General features: G+C 43.9%; 2 protein-coding genes across 3 annotated transcripts; one reads left to right on the top strand and one right to left on the bottom strand.

Moving 5' to 3' along the window:
- Positions 1 to 223: 223 nt before the first annotated feature.
- On the bottom strand, positions 224 to 7,128 carry LOC135511497 (ubiquitin-conjugating enzyme E2 L3-like). Its single transcript, XM_064933022.1, has 4 exons — positions 7,023 to 7,128; positions 5,394 to 5,489; positions 4,146 to 4,332; positions 224 to 2,563 (listed from the first exon to the last, which is right to left on the bottom strand). The coding sequence occupies exons 1-4, from the start codon at positions 7,047 to 7,049 to the stop codon at positions 2,409 to 2,411; spliced, it is 465 nt and encodes a 154-aa protein (XP_064789094.1). The 5' UTR covers positions 7,050 to 7,128; the 3' UTR covers positions 224 to 2,408.
- Positions 7,129 to 17,940: 10,812 nt separating this feature from the next.
- ccl19a.2 (chemokine (C-C motif) ligand 19a, tandem duplicate 2) lies at positions 17,941 to 20,826 on the top strand. Of its 2 annotated transcripts, none has more exons than XM_064973426.1 (4): positions 17,941 to 18,111; positions 18,661 to 18,784; positions 19,944 to 20,075; positions 20,356 to 20,826. In XM_064973426.1, the coding sequence occupies exons 1-3, from the start codon at positions 18,063 to 18,065 to the stop codon at positions 20,068 to 20,070; spliced, it is 300 nt and encodes a 99-aa protein (XP_064829498.1). In that variant the 5' UTR covers positions 17,941 to 18,062; the 3' UTR covers positions 20,071 to 20,075; positions 20,356 to 20,826. The 2 variants fall into 2 exon arrangements, with proteins under 2 accessions (XP_064829498.1, XP_064829415.1); XM_064973343.1 differs by having other exon boundaries at positions 20,353 to 20,826.
- Positions 20,827 to 27,563: the final 6,737 nt, after the last annotated feature.

Below are 27,563 nucleotides of genomic sequence, written 5' to 3'. Positions count from 1 at the left end.
AAAACTTTCTGTTTCACGTCTAGATCGTGAATTCAAACACATTCACTCAGACCGGAGACTTCACTCGTTATCTGTTGCTGCGAGTGGTGACACTTTCACATCTACAGTATATCCTGGCAGGGACTGCAGTTGAAAAATGAGCCGGCTGGTTAAACCTGGCACTATCCCTGTAAAACGATACGTAATCACACTCCCAAAGCATCCATTCACCCAGACAATGAGACCAAATGGTTAGCCATCTTTATTATGAAACATTGGACCAAATCACACAGCTGTTACACTGCTCCAGTCCCTGTCCTGTTTTACATCCTACTGGCAGACAGACAATTAGAGAGACAGCCCTCTCCCAGCTCAATATAAAGGCGCCCGTTACAACGGACCACCGTCTCTGTGCGTCTCTGTTCAAACCCAGTCTGTGTTTGAAATAGCATCTTATTCCATATATAGCGCACTACTGATGGCCAGGACACACAGGATTATGGTTACAAGTACAGCACTATGTAAGGAATAGGGTGCCATTTTGGACCCACCCCGGTCTTTAGACTCCCACCTGGCATTGCCCCGACCAAGCACGACAGACAGTCCACCAAGTCCCTTGTTCCAGTGGATATAATCGGCCACTGATATGATATATTTATGTCAAGTCTCTGGTGATGTCAAGTCTCTGGTGATGTCAAGTCTCTGGTGATGACAAGTCTCTGGTGATGACAAGTCTCTGGTGATGACAAGTCTCTGGTGATGACAAGTCTCTGGTGATGTCAAGTCTCTGGTGATGTCAAGTCTCTGGTGATGTCAAGTCTCTGGTGATGTCAAGTCTCTGGTGATGACAAGTCTCTGGTGATGACAAGTCTCTGGTGATGACAAGTCTCTGGTGATGACATGAGATTTGGTTTGCGGTGCTTAGATTATTTTTATGTAGCGAGAGAGAGAAAGGAGGTGGGGTTCTGATTTTGCGTGTGACCAATGGCAGACAGGAGAGTAGACTTAAAGCCAATTTATGCCTGATTTTGAAAATGTGGTCGGAGGCGCTGTATGGAGGAGGGTGTGACGCAACTATGGAGCCACGCAGAGGACAAATTGAGCTCCACACCGCATTCACCGCGCGCCACCCAAATGTTGTAACAGTATGGAGGGCTCCTTACAGCTCCGCATTGACATGATTGGTTGATATTAGGTGGGGTCCTGTATAAACACAAACTCACTTCCTTGACAACAGCTCTGCTAAGGAAGTATACATGCCCTGGCTTCAGAGGCTGTATCTCAGTAAATGCTGTGTGGCCACTACAGATTTTTTTTATACAGGAAACAAACTGTACGGTGTCACTACTATTTCTACTTCCCACTGTCTTGAGATGGCAAAATGGTATCTAAAATGTGTATAGGAGAAAAGTTCAAACCCAAGACACGCAGCATGGTGGGAACGGTAGAACCAGGGGGTATACAACCACATTATAACAGAGGGAAATGTTTTTAGTCGGAATGGCACTTCTGCCTATTAAAGCAAAAAAAAAAAAAAACGAACCAGGAAGACTAAGACCATCTAATGCAAAGAGGGGCATCTTTCAAAACATTTTGGACTGGTGAAGGGGAGTGTGAACGATGATCATCTCCAGTCAATTGCACTTGTAATTCATTACAATATTAGGGTATTATCAGTGGCCATTTGTGTGTCTGTCTGCTCAGTGGGCTGGCTTCAAGCTGAGGGGAGGGACAACTGAGAGAGGGCATGTTCCACAGAATACAGTGCACCTTCGGAAGCAGAGAAGTCCAAAGGGAAAACATTTCAGCACACACTTCCAGGGCCTAGCAAGCTATGAGAGAGAGGTTCTTTGTTTCAGTAAGACATGTCATTTAGGGTTGATAGAACGAGATGAGACGAGAGAACAGAACAAAGAAAGTAAAGGATAACCACAACGTTTCCCTTCAGTCAGAAAGATCTCCTTCCAGAAGTTAGGAGAAAGGTCTACAATACTCAAGCAGTGATTTCTTGTTCCCCCCCCCCAATTTTTTTGAAACATTTTTTTTTAACGAACAGCAAAATTAAAAACCTTTTTTTCTCCCCCCCCCATTTCCTTCTATTTGTTTTCCGTCCTTAGTTCTCCATATTTAACAAGGACGTTCTAACCATTTATTTTTTTCTTGTCTTTTTCATTTTTCATATTTTAATTTAAGAAAATAGTATAAAGTTAGTAACGGTCTCGAGCGATCGCCAGAAGGAGGAGAAACCGGTCTGAGAGTCCTGCGAAGATGGAGGTGAGGCTAGGGCTGCTCCCGGGCTGCTAGGATGATGTGTGTGTGTAGGGAGATGGGGAGGAGAGAGGGGGAAGGTACAGAGAGGAGGGAGGAGAACAGAGACTTTCAGTTGGGGAGAGGAGAGAGAGAGAGAGGGCTACAAACTGGTCAAGTAATCAGTCCATTGGTCTCTTTTCTCCATGTTTCTTTGTAAACTCTTCTGCGTTCTTAAAGAATTTTTTCCGGTCCTTTGAGTATTCTTCTGCTAGGTCTGCCCTCAGGGGGTGCTCTGGCTGGGGGTCGTTCACCAACGCAATCAGGGACTGAATTACTGCAGAATAGACAAACAGTCAGTCACGCATTACTGCAGAATAGATAAGACAAACAGCCAATCATGACATTGCAGAAACTGAATCAGTGCAGAATGAACAGAGTACTTTCCTTTTTGACTAAAGAAGCAATTACTACCTCAACAGAAAGTTCAACAATTAAACTGACACACAAAGGAAAATGAGTCATGACATTGAAGTAGAATACTTGACTGATTCTCGTGTTCTCCTGTTAAGTTCCCTTTCTCTTCAGTCATTTGATCAGGTTCTACTGCCCAGCGTCAGGGTATCACACCCTGCGTCAGGGTATCACGCCCAGCGTCAGGGTATCACGCCCAGCGTCAGGGTATCACGCCCTGCGTCAGGGTATCACACCCAGCGTCAGGGTATCACGCCCAGCGTCAGGGTATCACGCCCTGCGTCAGGGTATCACACCCAGCGTCAGGGTATCACGCCATGGTATCACGCCCAGCGTCAGGGTATCACGCCATGGTATCACGCCCAGCGTCAGGGTATCATGCCATGGTATCACGCCCAGCGTCAGGGTATCATGCCGTGGTATCACGCCCAGCGTCAGGGTATCACACCCAGCGTCAGGGTATCACGCCATGGTATCACGCCCAGCGTCAGGGTATCACGCCATGGTATCACGCCCAGCGTCAGGGTATCATGCCGTGGTATCACGCCCAGCGTCAGGGTATCACGCCCAGCGTCAGGGTATCACGCCATGGTATCACGCCCAGCGTCAGGGTATCACGCCCAGCGTCAGGGTATCATGCCATGGTATCACGCCCAGCGTCAGGGTATCATGCCATGGTATCACGCCCAGCGTCAGGGTATCACGCCCAGCGTCAGGGTATCATGCCATGGTATCACGCCCAGAGTCAGGGTATCACACCCAGCGTCAGGGTATCATGTCATGGTATCACGCCCAGCGTCAGGGTATCACGCCCAGCGTCAGGGTATCATGCTATGGTATCACGCCCAGCGTCAGGGTATCATGCCATGGTATCACGCCAAGCGTCAGGGTATCATGCCATGGTATCACGCCCAGTGTCAGGGTATCATGCCATGGTATCACGCCCAGCGTCAGGGTATCACACCCAGCGTCAGGGTATCATGCCATGGTATCATGCCCAGTGTCAGGGTATCATGCCATGGTATCACGCCCAGTGTCAGGGTATCACGTGCAGTGTATCATGTCAGGGTATCATACCCAGCATCAGGGTATCATACCAGCGCATCATGCCCAGCGTCAGGCGGTCATGACAGCGCGTCAGGGTATCAACCAGTGGTACGGTTTCATGTCAGTGTATTGTGTCAGTGTATCATTTGGGTTGGCAGGTAGCCTAGTGGTTAGAGCATTGGTCCAGTAACCGAAAGGTTGCTGGACCAAATCCCTGAGCTGACAAGGTAAAAATCAGGCAGTTAACCCACTGTTCCCCGGTAGGCCGTCATTGTCAATAAGAATTTGTTCTTAACTGACTTGCCTATATAAAAAAAGGTACAAAAATATAATAATGTAAGTATTTCAGCATAATTTACATTATATGCAAATTATAGAGGTGTGTGTGCGAGACCCACCTTGGTCAGTTTTGGTTGCTGGTTTCCAGTTCTCTGCGCTAATGACAGGCAGACACACCTGTCCCTTCTCGTCGATGTTGGGGTGGTAGATCTTCGTCTTGAACGTGATCTTGGGGGGCTTGAAGGGGTACTCGGCGGGGAAGATTAATTCAATCCTGAAAGCTCCCTTGTCATAAGGAGCGTTGTCCTGCAGGAGTAACGTGTAGAAAATAAACCATGGTTAGTTAGTGTGACAATGACCATATCCAAGCAGCATCTCTTATGACTGTGTTATGACATGTAATACATGTAACAGTCCTTCTGGAACATAGAGACTTCTGTGATGTAATAGTCCTTCTAGAACCAGGACATAGACTTCTGTGATGTAATAGACCTTCTAGAACCAGAACATAAAGACTTCTGTGATGTAATAGTCCTTCTAGAACCAGAACATAAAGACTTCTGTGATGTAATAGTCCTTCTAGAACCAGAACATAGAGACTTCTGTGATGTAATAGTCCTTCTAGAACCAGAACATAGAGACTTCTGTGATGTAATAGTCCTTCTAGAACCAGGACATAGAGACTTCTGTGATACAATAGTCCTTCTAGAACCAGGACATAGAGACTTCATGATGTAATAGTCCTTCTAGAACCAGAACATAGAGACTTCTGTGATGTAATAGTCCTTCTAGAACCAGAACATAGAGACTTCTGTGATGTAATAGACCTTCTAGAACAGAACATAGAGACTTCTGTGATGTAATAGTCCTTCTAGAACCAGAACATAGAGACATCTGTCATGTAATAGTCCTTCTAGAACCAGGACATAGAGACTTCTGTCATGTAATAGTCCTTCTAGAACCAGAACATAGAGACTTCTGTGATGTAATAGTCCTTCTAGAACCAGAACATAGAGACTTCTGTGATGTAATAGTCCTTCTAGAACCAGAACATAGAGACTTCTTGAATGTAATAGTCCTTATAGAACCAGAACATAGAGACTTCTGTGATGTAATAGTCCTTCTAGAACCAGAACATAGAGACTTCTGTGATGTAATAGTCCTTCTAGAACAGAGACTTCTGTGATGTAATAGTCCTTCTAGAACCAGAACATAGAGACTTCTGTGATGTAATAGTCCTTCTAGAACAGAGACTTCTGTGATGTAATAGTCCTTCTAGAACCAGGACATAGAGACTTCTTGAATGTAATAGCCTTCATGAGAGAATTGTGAAGCCATGAATCAATGATGAGAATAAGACCACTTACAGGGACAATGAGACCTTGCCAGGTCAGTATGTTGGATTCATCCACTTGAATGTTTCTGAAGTTTTTCATCCCAGACTTGCGAATCTCTTCAAGTTCCTGAAAGAGGAGAGAGAGAAACATAATGATATGTTAAGGCCCCTCCAACGACTCTGATGGTAATGTACAATCCTTCCAAGGATGAGTAACCCTCAGAAATACCTACAATGAGTCTGATGTCAATCAAGTAATAGCTAGATAAAATAAACAGATAAAATAGAGAGGTGGCTGCTTGTGAGGCATCTATGTCAGTCAATGACAGCTCTTTTGGTATTGACATGTCTTGTAATTGTAAACAAAACTGAAACCCAGACAGACAATTTTGTGCTTGTCATGTTACTGTCTGGACAGACAACATACTAATAATGAATGTTTTGTTTGGTCCACAGAATTAATTTAGCTAGCGGCTGATTGTTTATTAGATAAACATATTTTTTTTAAATATCTAATAATAGTGTATGAATGTAGGTTTTGTTTCCTGCTGATGAGCTCATGAAATAATTGACTCGTGTCATGGTGCAGTTTTCTACAATGACGTTATGTATCTTGATAGAGCCATAGCTGGCTATCTATCTATCTATACAACTGGAGTGGTACCCAGGCGGTTACAAAACCCAAGATGATTGCATTTTCTTTGGCAGTTGATTTAAATGGTTACTGTTCGCTAGTTAGCTAAGCTCTTGATAAGTCGCATGTATAAACCGGGTAACTTGAATAATTGACTCATGTCATGGTGCAGTTTAGGACGATAAATAAGACGGTGTACTGTAGTTGTACTGAATGATGACCGAGCCCTTGATAACCCTTTAAAACAACGGGACAGTGAGGTTGTGCTTCGTGTGAGTCACAAAATAAGGCGAAACATCCTTTCCCATGTAGGTGAGGCAATTTTGGGTAGCTACTAGCTAACCTAAAGTAGCAAACCGCGTAGACGGATCTGTTACGGAAATAACTCACTCCGCGGTATTTCTAGCCATCACAAGGTTGTGATAAAACATAAATGGATCGGTTTCAATGTTAGTTTTTAACCCTTTAAAACATCGGGACAATGAGGTTGTGCATCGTGTGAGTCTCACAAATAATGCGAAATATAATTCCCCCATTTAGTTAGTTGGGTAACTACTAGTTATCTAGTTAATCTAAAACCAGGAGTCATAAAAAAACCAGGACAGCTCCGTAAAGGAAATAGTTAACTCGTCAGCTACGACAGTAGCCATAACACGGTTATGATACACAGAAATTGATCGGTGTAAATGTTGTTTGTACATTTTCCGGAGACTGGTGTCAATACTAAGCATGAGCAAGCAACGCCGCAGACTAGTTTCCCTGCTGTTCCCGGTCTCTCAATCTTCTCTGGCCCAGCCGGTGCTTTTCCTCACCGGTTTTATGCTCGCTGGCCTAGTTTGTAAAAGAGACTGCCTTCTCGCCTTCAGCGGGACTTCCAACACTTCTGGACCAAATACAATTTAGGACAACAATAAGATATCGTGACTGAGTCGTACTGAATAATGACCAAGCCCTCAGATAGACCATTCTGACTTGAAAAAAAATATATGGATAGATGTATGAAAATAGAGTTCTCATGATATTTACCTTGTGCAGTCTCCTGCTCGCCGCCATCTTGCATCTACTGTGTGTTCCCAGAATACAACGCGGCGACTTGTCTTGGGGTCGCAGTTCCAAAAAGGCAATAAAAGAAGTATGGGACAAATGACCCCCAAAATGTTGATTCTCTTTATCATGTGTTATATGAATCATTTTAGAATACAAAAGAGGCCAGTCCACTTGTTTTTTTTTCTGTTGTTGATGGCAAATTTGTAAACATTCAAACCAACAAAGGTTTAGAAGCTACCAGAAATGTTTCATTTATTGTCTGGCTTATGCATTGATTAGTCAAAAGCCTTGATTCTGAAAATACCCTTATTGTACACTGCAGTGTAGCCCATATAAACAGCTCAAAACTCTCCCGTTGGCTACGATACCAATTAAGCATATTCATTCCCTGGACTTGTATTTGTAGTATTGTAATGAAACAGGCAGGGAGCAGGTCTCGAACCCTCGACCTTCGAGCCCGAAGTCCGGCGCGCTATCGACTGTTCCGCAAAAGCCGAGTCGATTTCCGCGCTTAGAAACCCAGGGTCGTTACAGTATCAAATGAAAAAGGTGTGTCCGGTTCAGACATTTTTTTAAATGTAACTAGGCAAGTCAGTTAAGAACAAATTCTTAATTACAATGACGGCCTAGGAACAGTGGGATAACTAACTACTAGCCTACCTGCGGCCCCACATAATTCATTGTGTGTGTGTGTGTGTGTGCGTGCGCGACTGTGTGTGTGTGCGTGAGTGACATTTGAATGTGACAGATAAATACAGGCATCTCAAATTATGTTTATGGAAATAGGACATATTCAAAGTCATAATTTGTTTGAGATGGTTGTAGTTGTCTGACTGCTCAACCCGTAGCGTAGCCAATGGGCCGAACATTGTAAACTAGCCACTAGCGAGTGTTTTGTCAATGAATTAAATATTTCCTTTCTACCCCTCTGTATAGAATAGAACAAGTCAAGTTCTCTTGTAAACAATAACTTTGTTGTGCTATCACAACCACCCGATGCTGCTCTTACTGTTCCCCGAGCGCCGAAGAAGTGAATGTCGATTAAGGCAGTCCCCCGCACCTCTCTGATTCAGAGGGGTTGGGTTAAATTTCAGTTGAATGCATTCCGTTGTACAACTGACTAGGTATCCCCCTTTCCCTTGGTTTAAAATCAAATCACTCAACATACACCTCCATCCACTATCTGTATATATAGCAGAACACAACGAATGACCACTAAATATTGCTGTAGTGTTTTAAAGTACAAGCGACAACTCCCCAAACTATATAGGAGCTGCTTTTCCAGGCCTGGTAGTATTAACCACTAGATGACAGCAGTGGTCCCCATACTACCGCAATAATAATTGTACTGGGGTCGGAGGCTAAATTCAGATTCTATCAAATCAAATTTTATTTGTCACATACACATGGTTAGCAGATGTTAATGCGAGTGTAGCGAAATGCTTGTGCTTCTAGTTCCGACAATGCAGTAATAACCAACAAGTAATCTAACTAACAATTCCTAAACTACTGTCTTATACACAGTGTAAGGGGATAAAGAATATGTACATAAGGATATATGAATGAGTGATGGTACAGAGCAGCATAGGCAAGATACAGTAGATGGTATCGAGTACAGTATATACATATGAGATGAGTATGTAAACAAAGTGGCATAGTTAAAGTGGCTAGTGATGCATGTATTACATAAGGATGCAGTCGATGATATAGAGTACAGTATATACGTATGCATATGAGATGAATAATGTAGGGTAAGTAACATTATATAAGGTAGCATTGTTTAAAGTGGCTAGTGATATATTTACATCATTTCCCATCAATTCCCATTATTAAAGTGGCTGGAGTTGAGTCAGTGTCACTCAATGTTAGTGGTGGCTGTTTAACAGTCTGATGGCCTTGAGATAGAAGCTGTTTTTCAGTCTCTCGGTCCCAGCTTTGATGCACCTGTACTGACCTCGCCTTCTGGATGATAGCGGGGTGAACAGGCAGTGGCTCGGGTGGTTGATGTCCTTGATGATCTTTATGGCCTTCCTGTAACATCGGGTGGTGTAGGTGTCCTGGAGGGCAGGTAGTTTGCCCCCGGTGATGCGTTGTGCAGACCTCACTACCCTCTGGAGAGCCTTGCGGTTGAGGGCGGAGCAGTTGCTGTACAAGGTGGTGATACAGCCCGCCAGGATGCTCTCGATTGTGCATCTGTAGAAGTTTGTGAGTGCTTTTGGTGACAAGCCGAATTTCTTCAGCCTCCTGAGGTTGAAGAGGCGCTGCTGCGCCTTCTTCACGATGCTGTCTGTGTGAGTGGACCAATTCAGTTTGTCTGTGATGTGTATGCCGAGGAACTTAAAACTGTTCCATCGATGTGGATAGGAGGGTGTTCTCTCTGCTATTTCCTGAAGTCCACAATCATCTCCTTAGTTTTGTTGACGTTGAGTGTGAGGTTATTTTCCTGACACCACACTCCGAGGGCCCTCACCTCCTCCCTGTAGGCCGTCTCGTCGTTGTTGGTAATCAAGCCTACCACTGTTGTGTCGTCCGCAAACTTGATGATTGAGTTGGAGGCGTGCGTGGCCACGCAGTCGTGGGTGAACAGGGAGTACAGGAGAGGGCTCCGAACGCACCCTTGTGGGGCCCCAGTTTTGAGGATCAGCGGGGAGGAGATGTTGTTACCTACCCTCACCACCTGGGTGTGGCCCGTCAGGAAGTCCAGTACCCAGTTGCACAGGGCGGGGTCGAGACCCAGGGTCTCGAGCTTGATGACGAGCTTGGAGGGTACTATGGTGTTGAATGCCGAGCTGTAGTCGATGAACAGCATTCTCACATAGGTATTCCTCTTGTCCAGTTGGGTTAGGGCAGTGTGCAGTGTGGTTGAGATTGCATCGTCTGTGGACCTATTTGAGCGGTAAGCAAATTGGAGTGGGTCTAGGGTGTTAGGTAGGGTGGAGGTGATATTGTCCTTGACTAGTCTCTCAAAGCACTTCATGATGACGGAAGTGAGTGCTACGGGGCGGTAGTCGTTTAGCTCAGTTACCTTAGCTTTCTTGGGAACAGGAACGATGGTGGCCCTCTTGAAGCATGTGGGAACAGCAGACTGGTATAGGGATTGATTGAATATGTCCGTAAACACACCAGCCAGCTGGTCTGCACATGCTCTGAGGGCGCGGCTGGGGATGCCGTCTGGGCCTGCAGCCTTGCGAGGGTTAACACGTTTAAATGTTTTACTCACCTCCGCTGCAGTGAAGGAGAGACCGCATTTTCCCGTTGCAGGCAGTGTCAGATTCTACACCCCTCTATCACTGCCTGTCATGGATTTCAAGCATTTTCCTGTTGTAAGCAAAAGTGTCTGAGGGGAGTGCGCCAGTGCATACGTTGGGAGAGGGTTGCGAATGAGGATGCACCTGTAACGGATGTGAAACAGCGAGCTTAGTTAGCGGTGCGCGCTAAATAACGTTTCAATCGGTGACGTCACTTTATCTGAGACCTTGAAGTAGTAGTTCCCCTTGCTCTGCAAGGGCCGCGGCTTTTGTGGAGCGATGGGTAACGACGCTTCGAGGGTGACTGTTGTTGATGTGGGAGAGGGGACGGTCTAACGTTATACTGTTACACACCCAGTGTGTGAAATATGAACTTTTATGTCGCCCCTTTGCAAGTCACAAAAAAATACCGACCTCAAAGGCGGCAGTGGTATAAAGTACTTAATTAAAAAAATACTTTCAAGTATTACTTAAGTTGCTTTTTTGGGGGGTATCTGAACTTCAGTCCTATTTTTGACAACTTTTTCTTTTACTTCCCAACATTCCTAAAGAAAATAATATTTTTTTTTTACTCCATACATTTTCCCTGACACCTAAACGTACTCGTTACATTTTGAATGCTTAGCAGCACAGGAAAATTGAATAATTCACACACTTATCAAGAGAACATTCCTGGTCATCTATTGCCTCTGATCTGGCGGACTCACTGAACACAAATGCTTTGTTTGTAAATCATGTCTGAGTGTTGGAGTGTGCCCCTGGATATCCGTACATATTAAAAAAACAAGAAAATGGTGCCGTCTGTTTTGCTTAATATAAGGAATTTTAAAATACTTTTTTACTTTTGATACTTGAGTACATTTAAAAACAAATACCTTTAGACTTTTACTTCAAGTCGTATTTTACTGGGTGACTCACTTTTACTTGAGGAACTTTCTATATTTAAAGGTATCTTTACTTTTACTCAAGTATGACAATCGGGTACTTTCTCCACCAGTGCTGACTATTGTATGATCACAGGTTTACACAAGACAAAACAGTCCTCTTCTCCGTTGCCCTGCAGCGATATCATAAACGTGTCATCACTCATCCGATTCATTATACACAAGCCTTGCGCAACAAACACAAAACCTTTCTGTTGAGTATAATATAATAATATTATACATTTTTTTGAACATGTTTTTTTTCTCTTATCATGACAGTGGCATATAAACAGCCTGTACTTAGGACCACCAATAGAAATTGTTTGCTTTGTGGTGTGATGACAGTTTGGCTCCAGTTGACACTTTCTCTTTCCCGCCACTTAGCATTCCTCGGTTGGGACTAGCCCGAGCATGATGAGCAGCAGTTTACTGTAAGTCTACCAGTAAAAAAAAAACAGACATAAACAATGATAGAAAACAAGAGTGATTTCTGCATAAAAACGCCAGAGAGACTTCACCCCTCTGTCTCCATCTTACTTCATCAGCCATGTCTGCCTCCGAGACTCAATAATTCCATTCAAAATGGCCGTGTCATTTTAAGCTGCATAAGAATTGGCCCTTCCTGGGACAATAAAATCTATTGATTGAGTCACAATTGCTGATGATCTGATATTCTTCACATTTTGCCATAGGTTGGAGGCAAATGTTTTTAATATGATAAGTGATGATCTATGGGCCCCATCCCAGTCAGTAATTTGACCATGCTTGCTACAAGTTTAGATATCTGACGCTAGACTAACTTTTCCAAAAAGTTAGTCATGTAGCTGACATGGGCAAATTGAGTGACAGTTTATTTGATGCACAGCCAAATTTCGAAATGGTATATTTTATTATTCTAACTCAAGAGTAAATTGATACACCGACTGAGTTCCTAAAAACGAAACAACAAGGGCTGCCGCAGGCCGCCGGTTGCCCACCACTGTCCTAGACACATTATTTCATCATCAAGCCAATCTCAGAATTCTACAGAAGAGAGAGAGAGAGAGAGAGTACACTTTCTCGGTCAAAGAGGTTGCAGTGAGAGGCATAGAATCAGAATGACTGCAATGGATTCTAATTCTAGATTTCACATCATGTTTTTGAACCAGGTCTGGTATCTGTGTCTGTTGATGCCAGTAAGGGGTGATAAAAGACTCTCTACTTCCATAAACAGCGGGCATGTCTGGCATACCGATAAGATACCAAGACACAAGACCCATATGATGCCCTCATTGCCACCAGAGGGCATTTCTGCACAGAGACTGGCTGTGTGTTTGGGACCATGCATGCGTGTGATGTTTGTTTCTTTGGATGTTTATGGTTGTCGTTTTAAATAAAAGAGGACAATGAACATTTTCCTTGGCCTTGTTTAGAGAATAATTTTAGACTGAAGTAGTTAGCGATTCCCACCATAAAACAGTCAGAGGGGAATTTGAAGTGGCTTGGCTCAGGATTGTGACCTATTAAAATTGAATGTGGTGAATGTGCTGTCAATACAGGGGGTAAAAACATTGACAGACAGACAGACAGACAGACAGACAGATAGGAGGACAGACAGACAGACAGACAGACAGACAGATAGGAGGACAGACAGACAGACAGACAGACAGACAGACAGACAGACAGACAGACAGACAGACAGACAGACAGACAGACAGGAGGACAGACAGACAGACAGACAGACAGACAGACAGACAGACAGACAGACAGACAGACAGACAGACAGACAGACAGACAGACAGACAGACAGACAGACAGATAGGAGGACAGACAGACAGACAGATAGGAGGACAGACAGACAGGTGAGCAGGCCAATAGACAGACAAGCAGACAGACAGACAGGTAGGTGGATAGGATGGCAGACAGACAGACAGACAGACAGACAGATAGACAGACAGACAGGTAGACAGACAGACAGACAGACAGACAGACAGACAGATAGGAGGACAGACAGACAGACAGATAGGAGGACAGACAGACAGGTGAGCAGGCCAATAGACAGACAAGCAGACAGACAGACAGGTAGGTGGATAGGATGGCAGACAGACAGACAGACAGACAGACAGACAGACAGACAGACAGATAGGAGGACAGACAGACAGACAGATAGGAGAACAGACAGACAGGTGAGCAGGCCAATAGACAGACAAGCAGACAGACAGACAGGTAGGTGGATAGGATGGCAGACAGACAGACAGACAGACAGACAGACAGACAGACAGACAGGTAGACAGACAGACAGACAGACAGACAGACAGACAGACAGACAGACAGACAGACAGACAGACAGATAGGAGGACAGACAGACAGGTGAGCAGGCCAATAGACAGACAAGCAGACAGACAGACAGACAGACAGGCAGACAGACAGACAGGCAGGCAGGCAGGCTTATAGACAGACAAGCAGACAGACAGACAGGCAGGCAGGCAGGCTTATAGACAGACAAGCAGACAGACAGACAGGCAGGCAGGCAGGCTTATAGACAGACAAGCAGACAGACAGATAGACAGACACTATCAATGAAAATCTTTATCAAGGATAGGTTTGGTGCACTTCTATTCTACATTTACACCCGTTTCTTGTGAAACAGCTTAAAGTGATATTTAAAAATAAAGAACTATATGCTGTATTCCTATTAAACCTTATCACACATATACACAATATAATGCTAGTATATATATATCCCCCCTCATCAATCTAAACACAAAACCCCATAATGACAAAGCAAAAACATGTTTCTAGAAATTATTGCAAATTTATGTATAAAACCCCCCGGAAACATCACATTTATGTAAGTATTCAGACTCTTTACTCAGTACTTTGTTGAAGCACCTTTGGCAGCTGATGTTTAAAGTTAGGGAGGGAAATGTAAGTCTCCAGCTTCAGCGATTTTTGCAATTCATTACAGTTACTGGCAGCAGAGAACTGTAAGGAAAGGCGGCCAAAGGAGGTGTTGGCTTTGGGGATGACCAGTGAGATATACCTGCTGGAGTGTGTGCTATGGATGGGTGTAGTTATCATGACCAGTGAGCTAAGATAAGGCGGAGCTTTACCTAGCATAGACTTATAGATGACCTGGAGCCAGTGGGCCTGGCGACAAATATGTAGCGAGGGCCAGCCGACTAGAGCATACAGGTCGCAGTGGTTGTTGGTATAAGGCGCTTTGGTAACAAAACGGATGGCACTGTGATAGACTGAGGTATACCCGTGACCAGCTCGGAAACCAGATTGCAGAGCGGAGAAGGTACGGCGGGATTCAAAATGGTCAGTGATCTGTTTGTTAACTTGGCTTTCAAAGACTCTGGAAAGGCAGGGCAGGATGGATATAGGTCTATAACAGTTTGGGTCTAGAGTGTCACCCCCTTTGAAGAGGGGAATGACCGTGGCAGCTTTCCAATCTTTAAGGATCTCGGACGAAACGAAAGAGAGGTCGAACAGACTGGTAATAGGGGTTGCAACAATGACAGCGGATAATTTTAGGAAGAGAGGGTGCAGATTGTCTAGCCCAGCTGATTTGTACGGGTCCAGGTTTTGCAGCTCTTTCAGAACATCTGCGATCTGGATTTGGGTGAAGGAGAAGCTGGGGGCCGCTCAGGCAAGTAGGGATGCTACCAGGTTTCCTCCAGATGTGACGCTTGTCATTCATGCCAATGAGTTCAATCTTGGTTTCATCAGACCAGAGAATCTTGTTTCTTGGAGTCCTTTAGGTGCCTTTTGGCAAAATCCAAACAGGCTGTCATGGGCCTTTTACTGAGGAGTGGCTTCCGTCTGGCCACTCTACCATAAAGGCCTGATTGGTGGAATGCTGCAGAGATGGTTATCTTCTGGAAGTTTCTCCCATCTCCACAGAGGAGATGGTCACCTCCCTGACCAATTGCTCAGTTTGGCCGGGCGCCCAGCTCTAGGAAGAGTCTTGGTGGTTCCAATCTACTTCCATTTAAGAATGATCAAGGCCACTGTGTTCTTAGGGATCTTCAATACTGAAAAAGTGTTTTGGTACCCTTCCCCAGAGCTGTGCCTCGACACAATCCTGTCTCGGAGCTCTACAGACAATTCTTTCGACCTCATGGCTGGGTTTTTCTCTGACGTGCACTATCATCTGTGGGACCTTATATAGACAGTTGTGTGCCTTTACAAATCATGTCCAATCAATTGAATGTTGAAAAAGTAAAGGGGTCTGAATACTTTCCCCAATGCACTGTATACGAGAGAGTGGCAATTCTGCCCAGAGAGGAGCACCATAACAAGAATCACTGTCAATACCACTGACCTAGAAAAGCCCAGAGCAACAGTACCTGGTCTCAGGAAGGCTGTATCCTCTACATATACATCCCTCCTAGGACAGCAGTGTCACAGCCCATCTTCAAAAAGCACCTGAAAACTCTTCAAAGAGTATCTTAAATAATTCCCTCTACTCACCTCGACCCCCCCCCCCCCATCCTCCCAAGAACCTCTAATGAAGAACCATGTGAAAGCTGTGACCAATTCTGCTTTGAGTGTTTGTGTTTGTTTGTGTGTGTTTGTGTTTGTGTGTTTGTGTGTGTGTGTGTGTGTGTGCGTGTGCGTGTGTGTGTGTGTACATACAGTAATTAAACCTCACCACCTTCACCACTACACCACTACACCCAAATGTTTATACTTAACGCAATCCCGACTTCCTGTCTAAAGTTATGTTCACTATGGTTCATAACCAGCAGATCATTCAGCAACATCACTGTCTGTGTTCTACCATCTCACTTCACGTGTCAAAGCTGTTACAACCTGTCTACAATTTAGATCAGACATCACTGTATTCGTTTGTCATTCTCGCGTGAAGCTTCAAAAATCCTCATGGCTATGGCAGGGTTTATTATTTATCTTGTCCTTTTGTTTAGTCTCTGCCTGTTTTTTTTATTTATTTATTTACTTAACCTTTATTTAACCAGGCAAGTCAGTTAAGAACAAATTCTTATTTTCAATGACGGCCTTGGAACAGTGGGTTAATTGCCTGTTCAGGGGCAGAACGACAGAGTCGTACCTTGTCAGCTCGGGGATTTGAACATGCAACCTACCGGTTACTAGTCCAATGCTCTAACCACTAGGCTACCCTGCCACCTCTACACTCTAACCACTAGGCTACCCTGCCACCTCTACACTCTAACGACTAGGCTACCCTGCCACCTCTACACTCTAACCACTAGGCTACCCTGCCGCCTCTACACTCTAACCACTAGGCTACCCTGCCACCTCTACACTCTAACCACTAGGCTACCCTGCCACCTCTACACTCTAACCACTAGGCTACCCTGCCACCTCTACACTCTAACCACTAGGCTACCCTGCCACCTCTACACTCTAACCACTAGGCTACCCTGCCACCTCTACACTCTAACCACTAGGCTACCCTGCCACCTTAACATGCCCCATGTTCCTGTGCTGAACATGCCCCATGGGGGATGACCGCGGCAGCTTTCCAATCTTTAGTGTCCACTAAAATGACATGTTGTGAGTCTTAAGAGATAAGGAAGTGAGAGAAAGTTATCTTGGTACATTTCTTCATCTTTGACTGACTATTCCTGTGGACTACAAGGTCTCCCAGCCAATGACCGCCGTGCACTTGACCCTGCGATGAACAGCTGTCTTGTAACTTCCTGATACTATGGAGGGGTTTTCCAGTATGTTCAAAGCATGTTGACACTATTACTGTTAAGGCTCTCATAGCTCTCACACGGGCCATTCCACATTAACAGAATTGTCCTGAGACTCAGATATTTCACTTAAAATGTATGCCAAACAAAGCTACTGACAGGAATGTCCTACTGCAAATTTATTTTGTCCCACACTCTTCGTTGGAATGTTGCGTCACTTGTCCACTTCCCTCTCTGTTCCTCTGAATTCAACCGACCGGGGGAGTTTCAGTAGTAGAAAGACAGACCTCTATCTTCAATGACCGGCATTTGTAGATAAACAGCCCGAGGGCACACACGTGCACACACAACCTTGCATGGATAATTGAACATCTCATTTGATAAGAAAAAAACAGATACCGTAAGCTCCAATGTTCTGCCACCGTTACAGAGGTGGGCGATTGATTGACAGACAAGGAAATAGAGATAAAGACAGAGAAGGAAGATTTGAGGGAGACAGAGTGAAATAAGGAGAGAGAGGGAAGGAAGGAGGCAGAGTGAGAGAGAGGGAGAGAGGGAGAGAAGGAGGGAGAGAGAGAAGGAGGGAGAGAGAGAAAGAAGGAGGGAGAGAGAGATGGAGAGAGGGAGAGAAGGAGGGAGAGAGAGCTGGAGGGAGAGAGAGATAAAGGAGGGAGGGAGGGAGAGAGAGAGTAGAGAGAGGGAGAGGGGGGGGAGGGAGGGAGTAGGAGAGAGAGGGGGAGGGAGGGAGGGAGGGAGTGAGGGAGAGAGAGAGTAGGAGAGAGGGAGGGAGGGAGGGAGGGAGGGAGGGAGGGAGGGAGGGAGGGAGGGAGGGAGGGAGGGAGGGAGGGAGGGAGGGAGAGAGTAGGAGAGGGAGGGAGGGAGGGAGGGAGGGAGGGAGGGAGGGAGGGAGGGAGGGAGGGATAAAAATATAAAGATTAAGGTGAATTTACGGGACTAAGGCGGAGTCTTTCACTTTGTTCCAAGTCATAGTGAAAGAGAAAGAGACAGTCAGGTGTATAAATACACCTGTACCTCTCAGCATTCTCCCACTCTCTGTCATCCTCAGACTCTCTGTCATCCTCAGACACTCTCTCTCTGTCATCCTCAGACTCTCTCTCTCTGTCATCCTCAGACTCTCTGTCATCCTCAGACTCTCTGAAGCACAACGCTCAAAGCAGTAATATGGCAGCTCTTCTCTTCATTGCAACAATCTGCTTGGGCTATGCAGCAGGTAAAAGACACACACACACACACACACACACACACACACACACACACACACACACACACACACACACACACACACACACACACACACACACACACACACACACACACACACACACACACACACACACACACACACACACACACACACACACACACGGACAGAAGAGTCCTCAGGAAACATTCCTCTGCAGTGATTGACTTAGAAAGTTGCACCAGCCTGGGGTAGTTACACAAGTAGAACCTGGATCACTCATATTGGCCTCTCTCTCTCTCTCTCTCTCTCTCTCTCTCTCTCTAGTTCTCTCTCTCTCGCTCTCTCTCTCTGTCTCACTCTCTCTCTCTGTCTCTCTCTCTCTGTCTCTCTGTCTCTCTCTCTCTCTCTGTCTCTGTCTCTCTCTCTCTCTGTCTCTCTCTCTCTCTGTCTCTCTCTCTCTCCGTCTCTCTCTCTCTCCGTCTCTCTCTCCCTCTCTCTCGGGCCATGTTCTTTTCATCCTCTATCTCTTCTTTGACAATTCTCACCCCCTTCTCTCTCTGTCTCTCTCTCCTGCAGCATTCTCAGAGGTACCCGTGGACTGCTGTCTGTCAACCACTGACATCCGTTTCCCTCGCCACTTTAAGATGGTCTCCTACCTGCTGCAGACTACAGACAGAGGCTGTGACATCGATGCCACTGTGTGAGTGTTTTCCTTTCTAAGACAAATTACTTCTCTCCCACTATATGTAGGCTACTTAGCATCTCTTCCACTATATGTAGGCTACTTAGCATCTCACCCACTATATGTAGGCTACTTAGCATCTCACCCACTATATGTAGGTTACTTAGCATCTCTTCCACTATATGCAGGCTACTTAGCATCTCTTCTCCTATATGTAGGCTACTTAGCATCTCTTCCATTATATGTAGGCTACTTAGCGTATCTTCCACTATATGTAGGCTACTTAGCATCTCACCCAATATATGTAGGCTACTTAGCATCTCTCCCTTCTATATGTAGGCTACTTAGCATCTCTTCCACTATATGTAGGCTACTTAGCATCTCTTCCATTATATGTAGGCTACTTAGCGTATCTTCCACTATATGTAGGCTACTTAGCGTATCTTCCACTATATGTAGGCTACTTAGCATCTCACCCAATATATGTAGGCTACTTAGCATCTCTCCCTTCTATATGTAGGCTACTTAGCATCTCTCCCACTATATGTAGGCTACTTAGCATTTCTCCCTTCTATATGTAGTCTACTTAGCATCTCTACCTTCTATATGTAGGCTACTTAGTATCTCTTCCCTATATGTAGGCTACTTAGCATCTCTCCCTTCTATATGTAGTCTACTTAGCATCTCTTCCACTATATGTAGGCTACTTAGCGTATCTTCCACTATATGTAGGCTACTTAGCATCTCTCCCTTCTATATGTAGACTACTTAGCATCTCTTCCACTATATGTAGGCTACTTAGCATCTCTCCCACTATCTGTAGGCTACTAAGCATCTCTCCCACTATATGTAGGCTACTTAGCATCTCATTGTATTTTCAGGCTGAATAGAACTGTTATAAACATGATATGACACATGTTATAAGCACACAAGAGCACAATTCCAAGTGTATTACAATCCCTAGTTTTAGAAACCACATTACTTAAAGGCTAGTTTCAGGTCTTGTCTTACACTCCGAGGCAGTTTGGAGGCCTGCCAGATTCTGCTCCCCATCAGTGGCTCACTGATCTCACTAGGTGGTGCCTGGAGCACTTTTTGGCAATCGCCTGTCTGATACTGTTGTGGATATTGATGATTATCTTTGATACGGATCTATTTGTAAATCGTATCCCTCCAGGTTTATCACCAAGACAGGGGCGAGACTGTGCTCGCCCCATCCCGCAGAGAGCAAGTGGGTGGCAGACTACGTGAAACGTCTGGAGCGAACCATCTCCCCCCGGAGAGCACACTCACCTCAGGAGTAAAGGAGGTTAGCTGTTACTCTATGTTCACACACGTAACAAATGAAATAATATCCTACTTTCCTGTGCTTGTCTCTCTTCATTTAGGGCTCATAGTTTGGCTAAACTGCATATATGTATTTATTTTTTGTTTTCTTATATATATATATATATTTTTTAAAATTATGTTTAATTAAAAGGAATCTGCTGCAGTGGGTTTTTTTCACTCACAACTCAACATTTCAAGATTCTCTATTTTAATATCTGTCCTCTCTGGTGCCTGTGTCCCTCATATGATGACCACAGCAGAGTAAGACCAGGAGAGGAGACGTGGAGGCGTGGAGGTCCCTCATATGATGACCACAGCAGAGTAAGACCAGGAGAGGAGACGTGGAGGAGTGGAGGTCCCTCACATGATGACCACAGCAGAGTAAGACCAGGAGAGGAGACGTGGAGGAGTGGAGGAGACATTTATTTAAACCTTTTTTAACTGAAGAGTCGTCCTAGAGACTGTAGTAGACCAAATCGTTTTTACAAAATACTGTACAAGAAACCCTTGTGAATATTGCATACTGTAAATTCATATCATAGCAAAACCATTTCCCATCAATATATTTAGAGATGTGTTAGATTGGTTTTGTAAAATGTTATATTCAAATTGTACAATTTGTTAATATGGTTTGGTGGGTGGATTAGAGAAAATGTTGACGTGAATGTCAGCTGTCATGAAAATGTATATTTCAAATGAATATTTCCAATAAAATATAGTTTTCTGTAAAATGTTTGTTCTCTGAGACATGATTCTAACCAAAATGTTTGAATTGTCCAACTTTATTGGGACAATCATGACACATTTTAATAATTTATCACACAGTCTATCCTGACATATTGTCCAATAAGACCAAACAAACTATTTTTAAAACGTTGTTTAACTTGGTATTTGAATCTTCATATGGTTTACTAGAAACATTATAAACCATTTTAAAAGAGGCAAACATGAAAAAAGTACTTCTGGTACCGTTTATCCTTTATGTTCCACATCTATAAGGTGTTAAATGTAGGAATTTCTTATTTTATTTCTCCTTTATTTAAACAGGCAAGTCAGTTAAGAACAAATTCTTATTTACAATGATGGCCTAGGAACAGTGGGTTAACTGCCTGTTCAGGGGCAGAACAATAGATTTGTACCTTGTCAGCTTGGGGATTTGAACTAGCAGCCTTTCGGTTACTAGTCCAACGCTCTAACCACGAGGCTACCCTGAATCAGTAGTATCAGTAGTAGCAGAATCAGTAGTATCTGCTATAGTAATTACCCCAGGGGCAGTAGAATCAGTAGTATCTGCTATAGTAATTACCCCAGGGGCAGCAGAATCAGTAGTATCTGCTATAGTAATTACCTCAGGGGGAGTAGAATCAGTAGTATCTGCTATAGTAACTACCCCAGGGGCAGTAGAATCAGTAGTATCTGCTATAGTAATTACCCCAGGGGCAGTAGAATCAGTAGTATCTGCTATAGTAATTACCCCAGGGGCAGCAGAATCAGTAGTATCTGCTATAGTAATTACCTCAGGGGGAGTAGAATCAGTAGTATCTGCTATAGTAATTACCCCAGGGGCAGTAGAATCAGTAGTATCTGCTATAGTAATTACCCCAGGGGCAGTAGAATCAGTAGTATCTGCTATAGTAACTACCCCAGGGGCAGTAGAATCAGTAGTATCTGCTATAGTAATTACCCCAGGGGCAGTAGAATCAGTAGTATCTGCTATAGTAACTACCCCAGGGGCAGCAGAATCAGTAGTATCTGCTATAGTAATTACCCCAGGGGCAGCAGAATCAGTAGTATCTGCTATAGTAATTACCTCAGGGGGAGTAGAATCAGTAGTATCTGCTATAGTAATTACCTCAGGGGAGTAGAATCAGTAGTATCTGCTATAGTAATTACCTCAGGGGGAGTAGAATCAGTAGTATCTGCTATAGTAACTACCCCAGGGGCAGCAGAATCAGTAGTATCTGCTATAGTAACTACCTCAGGGGAGTAGAATCAGTAGTATCTGCTATAGTAATTACCCCAGGGGCAGCAGAATCAGTAGTATCTGCTATAGTAACTACCCCAGGGGCAGCAGAATCAGTAGTATCTGCTATAGTAACTACCCCAGGGGCAGCAGCATCAGTAGTATCTGCTATAGTAACTACCCCAGGGGCAGCAGAATCAGTAGTATCTGCTATAGTAACTACCCCAGGGGCAGCAGAATCAGTAGTATCTGCTATAGTAACTACCCCAGGGGCAGCAGAATCAGTAGTATCTGCTATAGTAACTACCCCAGGGGCAGCAGAATCAGTAGTATCTGCTATAGTAATTACCCCAGGGGCAGCAGAATCAGTAGTATCTGCTATAGTAACTACCCCAGGGGCAGCAGAATCAGTAGTATCTGCTATAGTAACTACCCCAGGGGCAGCTACATGAGGCAGGAGCATGTTGCTGCCCCTAGAACGAACACACGCACACACTTCATTTCAAGTAAATCTAGGGAAATGACCCCAAGAGGCCTAGGTCAAAGGTCCTCCATCCTGTCGTGTTACCCAGGGTGCACTAGGGAGATGCTGTGACCGCGACACCATGACTCTTTCTCAATACATTTTCCTGTGGTTACCCACACATCCTATCTCCTCGCTTTTCTCTCAACCACATTGGAAGAGAAAGTCCAAGCCCCCCCCCTCCCTCTCTCTGTTTCTAGAAGGACGCGAGGAGAGATGATGCAAGGGATTGCAGAAAGATTAATTGATAAAGAGCCAATGACTTAGACACTGTGCGGTTTCCTTATGCTCAATCCCTCCAACATATGACATACAGCCTGGACACCTGCAGTCATTTCCCGACACTGTCTGGGAATGTGCCAAACTCTGTTCGCAATGGACGTCCTTCTGCTTCAGCTTATCCTATCAAAAGTGTCACATCCTGGAGTCTGGGGAAGAACCCAAATCATTCCAGTAGTAGAGAAACCACTTCCACTTCCAAGAAACACTGAGGAGAAAATGAAACCTAACTCTGTTAGAGAGTAACCTGCGGTTTTACTGACTCTCGTAACACTTAAAGGGACAATTTACAATTCTAAAAATCAACAAAACGTTCACCCTGCCTCTTAATTTGGCACAAACAGCTGAGGGATGGGGCCACTCTCATATTTCTATACAGAGTTCTGGATGGAAGAACTGACCATCCATGAGATCAAAAATTAGAGTTGTAACCATGTTTTAAAGTTATACAGGGTTTGTTTATAATTAAAACAAGATTACATTTTGGGGATCTGATTTTGGGGTACGACAGTTGAACTAAGCTCATGTGGCGTATATAAATGATATATTCCTCAAGAATCAATGGGTATACTATTCATTTAATAGTCAAATAATGGATGACATAATTACAGATTTCCCCTTTAAATCCTGCAATACCCTGCTAAAGAGCAAATATTTGCAGATACTTCATGCGATAAGGTCATTTTCTGATAATTTATTGTTACCGGCATTTTATATGAAAGCTCTATAGTTTCACACAGACATTGATGCGTTCCTGTGCTGATGTGGAAATTCCATTCCAACCAGGGCAGGAACTCACAACCCTCATTGCCGTAACAATGCAGAAGAACCGTCAATACCACTGATCCCATGAATCCAGGGCCACAGTACTTCTAGGTCTCAGGCAGGAAGGCAGCAGCGTTGCACTGAGCCATCGACGACCACAGCGGGTTCAGCGAAGAGCACGACCCCACGGACAAAGGGGCGGCAGTGTAGCCTAGTGGTTAGAGCATTGGACTAGTAACCGAACGTTTGCGAGTTCAAATCCCCGAGCTGACAAGGTACAAAATCTGTCGTTTTGCCCCTGAACAGGCAGTTAACCCACTGTTCCTAGGCCGTCATTAAAAATAAGAATTTGTTCTTAACTGACTTGCCTAGTTAAATAAAGGTAAAAAAGGGGGCCACATTGGAAACAAGGATAATCATTTTACCCTAGGTTGTAATCAGTGTATCTTTTTTCCAATAAATCAGAGTACAGATTGACTTCCTCATATTGACATGATATCAGGCTAAGAGAGGTTAACCCACTGTATTATGTTATATTTCTATGTGTTAACCACTGATAAGTAACACAAGTACATTGGAGATTTTGTTGGGCACAGTCAGTGTCACACAAAGATCAAATCAAAATGTATTGGTCGCATACGCATATTTAGCAGATGTTATTGCGGGTGTAGCAAAATGCTCGTGTTCCTAGACCCAACAGTGCAGTAAAATCTAACAAGACACAACAATACACACAAACCCAAAGGCAAAATAGATAATTTTATAACGAGAAGTGTCGGAGTCCGTAGTATTAACATATATATGGACTTTTACCAAATAGGGATATCTTCTTTATACCATCCCTACCTGATTGGCTCAAACGCACTTAAGAAGGAAAGAAATTCCACAAATTTTAAAAGGCACACCTGTTAATTGAAATGCATTCCAGGTGACTACCTCATGAAGCTGGTTGAGAGAATACCAAGAGTGTGCAAAGCTGTCATCAAGGCAAAGGGTGGCAACTTTGAAAAATCTGTACATATTCCTTTATTTATATAACGCCGACAAAAACAATAAACAATCCAAAACAACCGTGAAGCTAAAGGTTATAGTGCCAACAAACAAAGACAACTTCCCACAAAGACAAGTGGGAAAAAGGGCTACCTAAGTATGGTTCCCAATCAGAGACAACGATAGACAGCTGTCCCTGATTGAGAACCCTACCCGGCCAAAACATAGAAATACAAATAATAGAACCTAGAATACCCAAATCACACCCTGACCAAACCAAAATAGAGACATAAACAGGATCTCTAAGGTCAGGGCGTGACAGAGTCACATAGAAATGTACTTGTTTTAGAAAGAAAAGCACATTTTTTTGTCCATTAAAATAACATCAAATTAATCGGAAATACAGTGTAGACATTATTAATGTTGTAAATGACTATTGTAGCTGGTAACGGCTGATTTTAATATAACTGTAGATGGAAATGGAATGTTTTTTTTATGGAATATCTACATTAGGCGTACAGAGGCCAATTATCGGCAACCATCACTCCTGTGTTCCAATGGCACGTTGTGTTAGCTAATCCAAGTTTATCATTTTAAAAGGCTAATTGATCATTAGAAAATAATTTTGCAATTTTGCAATTATGCTAGCACAGCTGAAAACAGTTGTGCTGATTATTGAAGCAATTACAACTGGCCTTCTTTAGACTAGTTGAGTATCTGGAGCATCAGCATTTGTGGTTTCGATTACAGGCTCAAAATGGCCAAAAAATACAAAGACCTTTCTTCTGAAACTTGTCAGTCTATTCTTGTTCTGAGAAATGAAGGCTATTATTCCATGCAAGAAATTGCCAAGAAAAGTACGATCTTGTACAATGCCGTGTTCTACTCCCTTCACAGAAAAGCGCAAACTGTCTCTAACCAGAATAGAAAGAGGAGTGGCCCTGCTGCACAACTGAGCAAGAGGACAAGTACATTAGAGTGTCTAGTTTGAGAAACAGACGCCTCACAAGTCCTCAACTGGCAGCTTCATTAAATAGTACCCGCAAAACACCAATCTCAATGTCAACAGTGAAGAGCGACTCCAGGATGCTGGCTTTCTTGGCAGAGTTCCTCTGTCCAGTGTCTGTGTTTTTTTGCCCATCTTAAACTTTTCTTTTTATTGGCCCGTCTGAGATATGGCTTTGCGTTTACTTGATAGCTACCTACACAAATACCTAGCTAGAACAGTGTTAATAAGATAAATTCATTAAAAAGATTAAAAGCAATACAAAACAAGTTCTCCAGTAGGCATCTACTAAGGGAGCTAAGAGCTGTGTTGTCAGTCATTTCCCAGCAACTTCAGTAAAAAGGCAGATCCACAGGAGGACTTAGCATAGACACGTTGCCAAAGCTGCAGAGAGGAGAGCCAATCAGCAGATGTTCATGGAAGGCCAGCGTCCCGGAGTCGCCTCTTCACTGTTGACGTTGAGACTGGTGTTTTGCAGGAGCAAGACGTCAGTGTCCGTGGCGTGGCTGGTTTTCCCTTTGTAACCCGTGATTGTCTGGAGTCCCTGTCACATACGTCTCATGTCTGAGCCAATGAATTGCGACTCCACTTTGTCTCTGTACTGATGTTTTGCCTGTTTGATTGCCTTACGGAGGGAATAACTGGACTGTTTGTATACAACCATATTGCCAGTCACCTTTCCATGGTTAAATGAGGTGGTTCTCGCTTTTCGGTTTTGTACGAATGCTGCCATCTCCTATACACTTCCTGTTGAACTCAGTCACCGTGCGAGTGTATATGTCGATGTTAATCCCAGAGCCAACCCGGAACATTTCCCAGTCCACATGGCCAAAACAATCTTGAAGCATGGATTCCGATTGGTCAGACCAGCGTTGAATAGACCTTAGCATGGGTACTTCCTGTTTAAGTTTCTGCCTATAGGAAGGGAGGACTTGAGTTCCTGTACATTACCACAATCACACCATGAGTAGTTAATCATGAAACATACACCTCTGCCTTTTTTTCTTCCTGGAGAGTTCTTTATTTCTGTCTGCGCGATGTGTTGTGAATCCAGCTGGCTGTATGGACAGGGACAGTATATTTGGAGAGAGCCAGGATTCTGTGAAATAGAGTATGTTACAGTCCCTGAATGTCTCTCTTGAAGAAGATCCTCGCCCTGAGCTCGTCTACTTTATTGTCCAGTGACTGAACATTAGCGAGTAATGTACTTGTAAGTGGTGGATGGTGTGCATGCCTCCTTACTCGGACTAAAAGTCCACTCTGAATACCTCTTCTCGGCAGAGTCTTGGGGGGGGGGGGGTGTACGAACAAAGGATCGAATTCCGGAAAGTTGTATTTCTGGTCGAAATACCGGTGAATTACCACCGCTCTGATATCCAAAACTTATTTCCGGCTGTATTGTAATAATATATATAAAAAATAAAAAAAAACGATCTGGGCTAATAATGTAAGAAATAACACACAAAAAAACGAAATATCGCAAAGTTGCTTAGGCGCTAGAAGTGGAGCGGCCATGTCTACTCAGTTAGCGGACCGTTTGAACATCTACAGATCATCTTTAGGACAAGAGAAGATATTTAAGGTAGGTCTCAAAACACACACGCATTTCAATTATAAAACAACATACACGCGTGTATAAAACAATATAATTCAGCACAATAAACAAAACAAAATAAACATTTCATAAAAGGAATCACATTCAACCACATAGAGGATCTCAAACACACACACACACACACACACACACACACACACACACACACACACACACACACACACACACACACACACACACACACACACACACACACACACACACACACACACAATATATATATATATGGATTGATGAATGACCAGTAGGAGGGGCAGTCTGAGGACTACCAAAAGACCAATGGGGAGTTTGTGTGACTAAAAGTGAAACTGGATAGAGCCTATAAGG

This window comes from Oncorhynchus masou, chromosome 1 (assembly GCF_036934945.1).
Source record: "Oncorhynchus masou masou isolate Uvic2021 chromosome 1, UVic_Omas_1.1, whole genome shotgun sequence".
NCBI lineage: Eukaryota > Metazoa > Chordata > Actinopteri > Salmoniformes > Salmonidae > Oncorhynchus > Oncorhynchus masou.
Note: the sequence above shows the minus strand (reverse complement) of the source record. Positions and strands in the feature narration are given on the sequence as shown.

Bases quoted from the DNA above. Each gene is read 5' to 3' on its own strand.
- LOC135511497 (XM_064933022.1), bottom strand. From the start codon at position 7,049: ATGGCGGCGAGCAGGAGACTGCACAAG. The intron at 4,333-5,393 runs GTAAGTGGTCTT...TTACTCCTGCAG, and splicing joins GGCAAGGTCTCATTGTCCCT to GACAACGCTCCTTATGACAA. The intron at 2,564-4,145 runs GTGGGTCTCGCA...TCTATTCTGCAG, and splicing joins AGCAACCAAAACTGACCAAG to TAATTCAGTCCCTGATTGCG.
- ccl19a.2 (XM_064973426.1), top strand. From the start codon at position 18,063: ATGGCAGCTCTTCTCTTCATTGCAACAATCTGCTTGGGCTATGCAGCA. The intron at 18,112-18,660 runs GTAAAAGACACA...TCTCTCCTGCAG, and splicing joins CTGCTTGGGCTATGCAGCAG to CATTCTCAGAGGTACCCGTG. The intron at 18,785-19,943 runs GTGAGTGTTTTC...GTATCCCTCCAG, and splicing joins TGTGACATCGATGCCACTGT to GTTTATCACCAAGACAGGGG.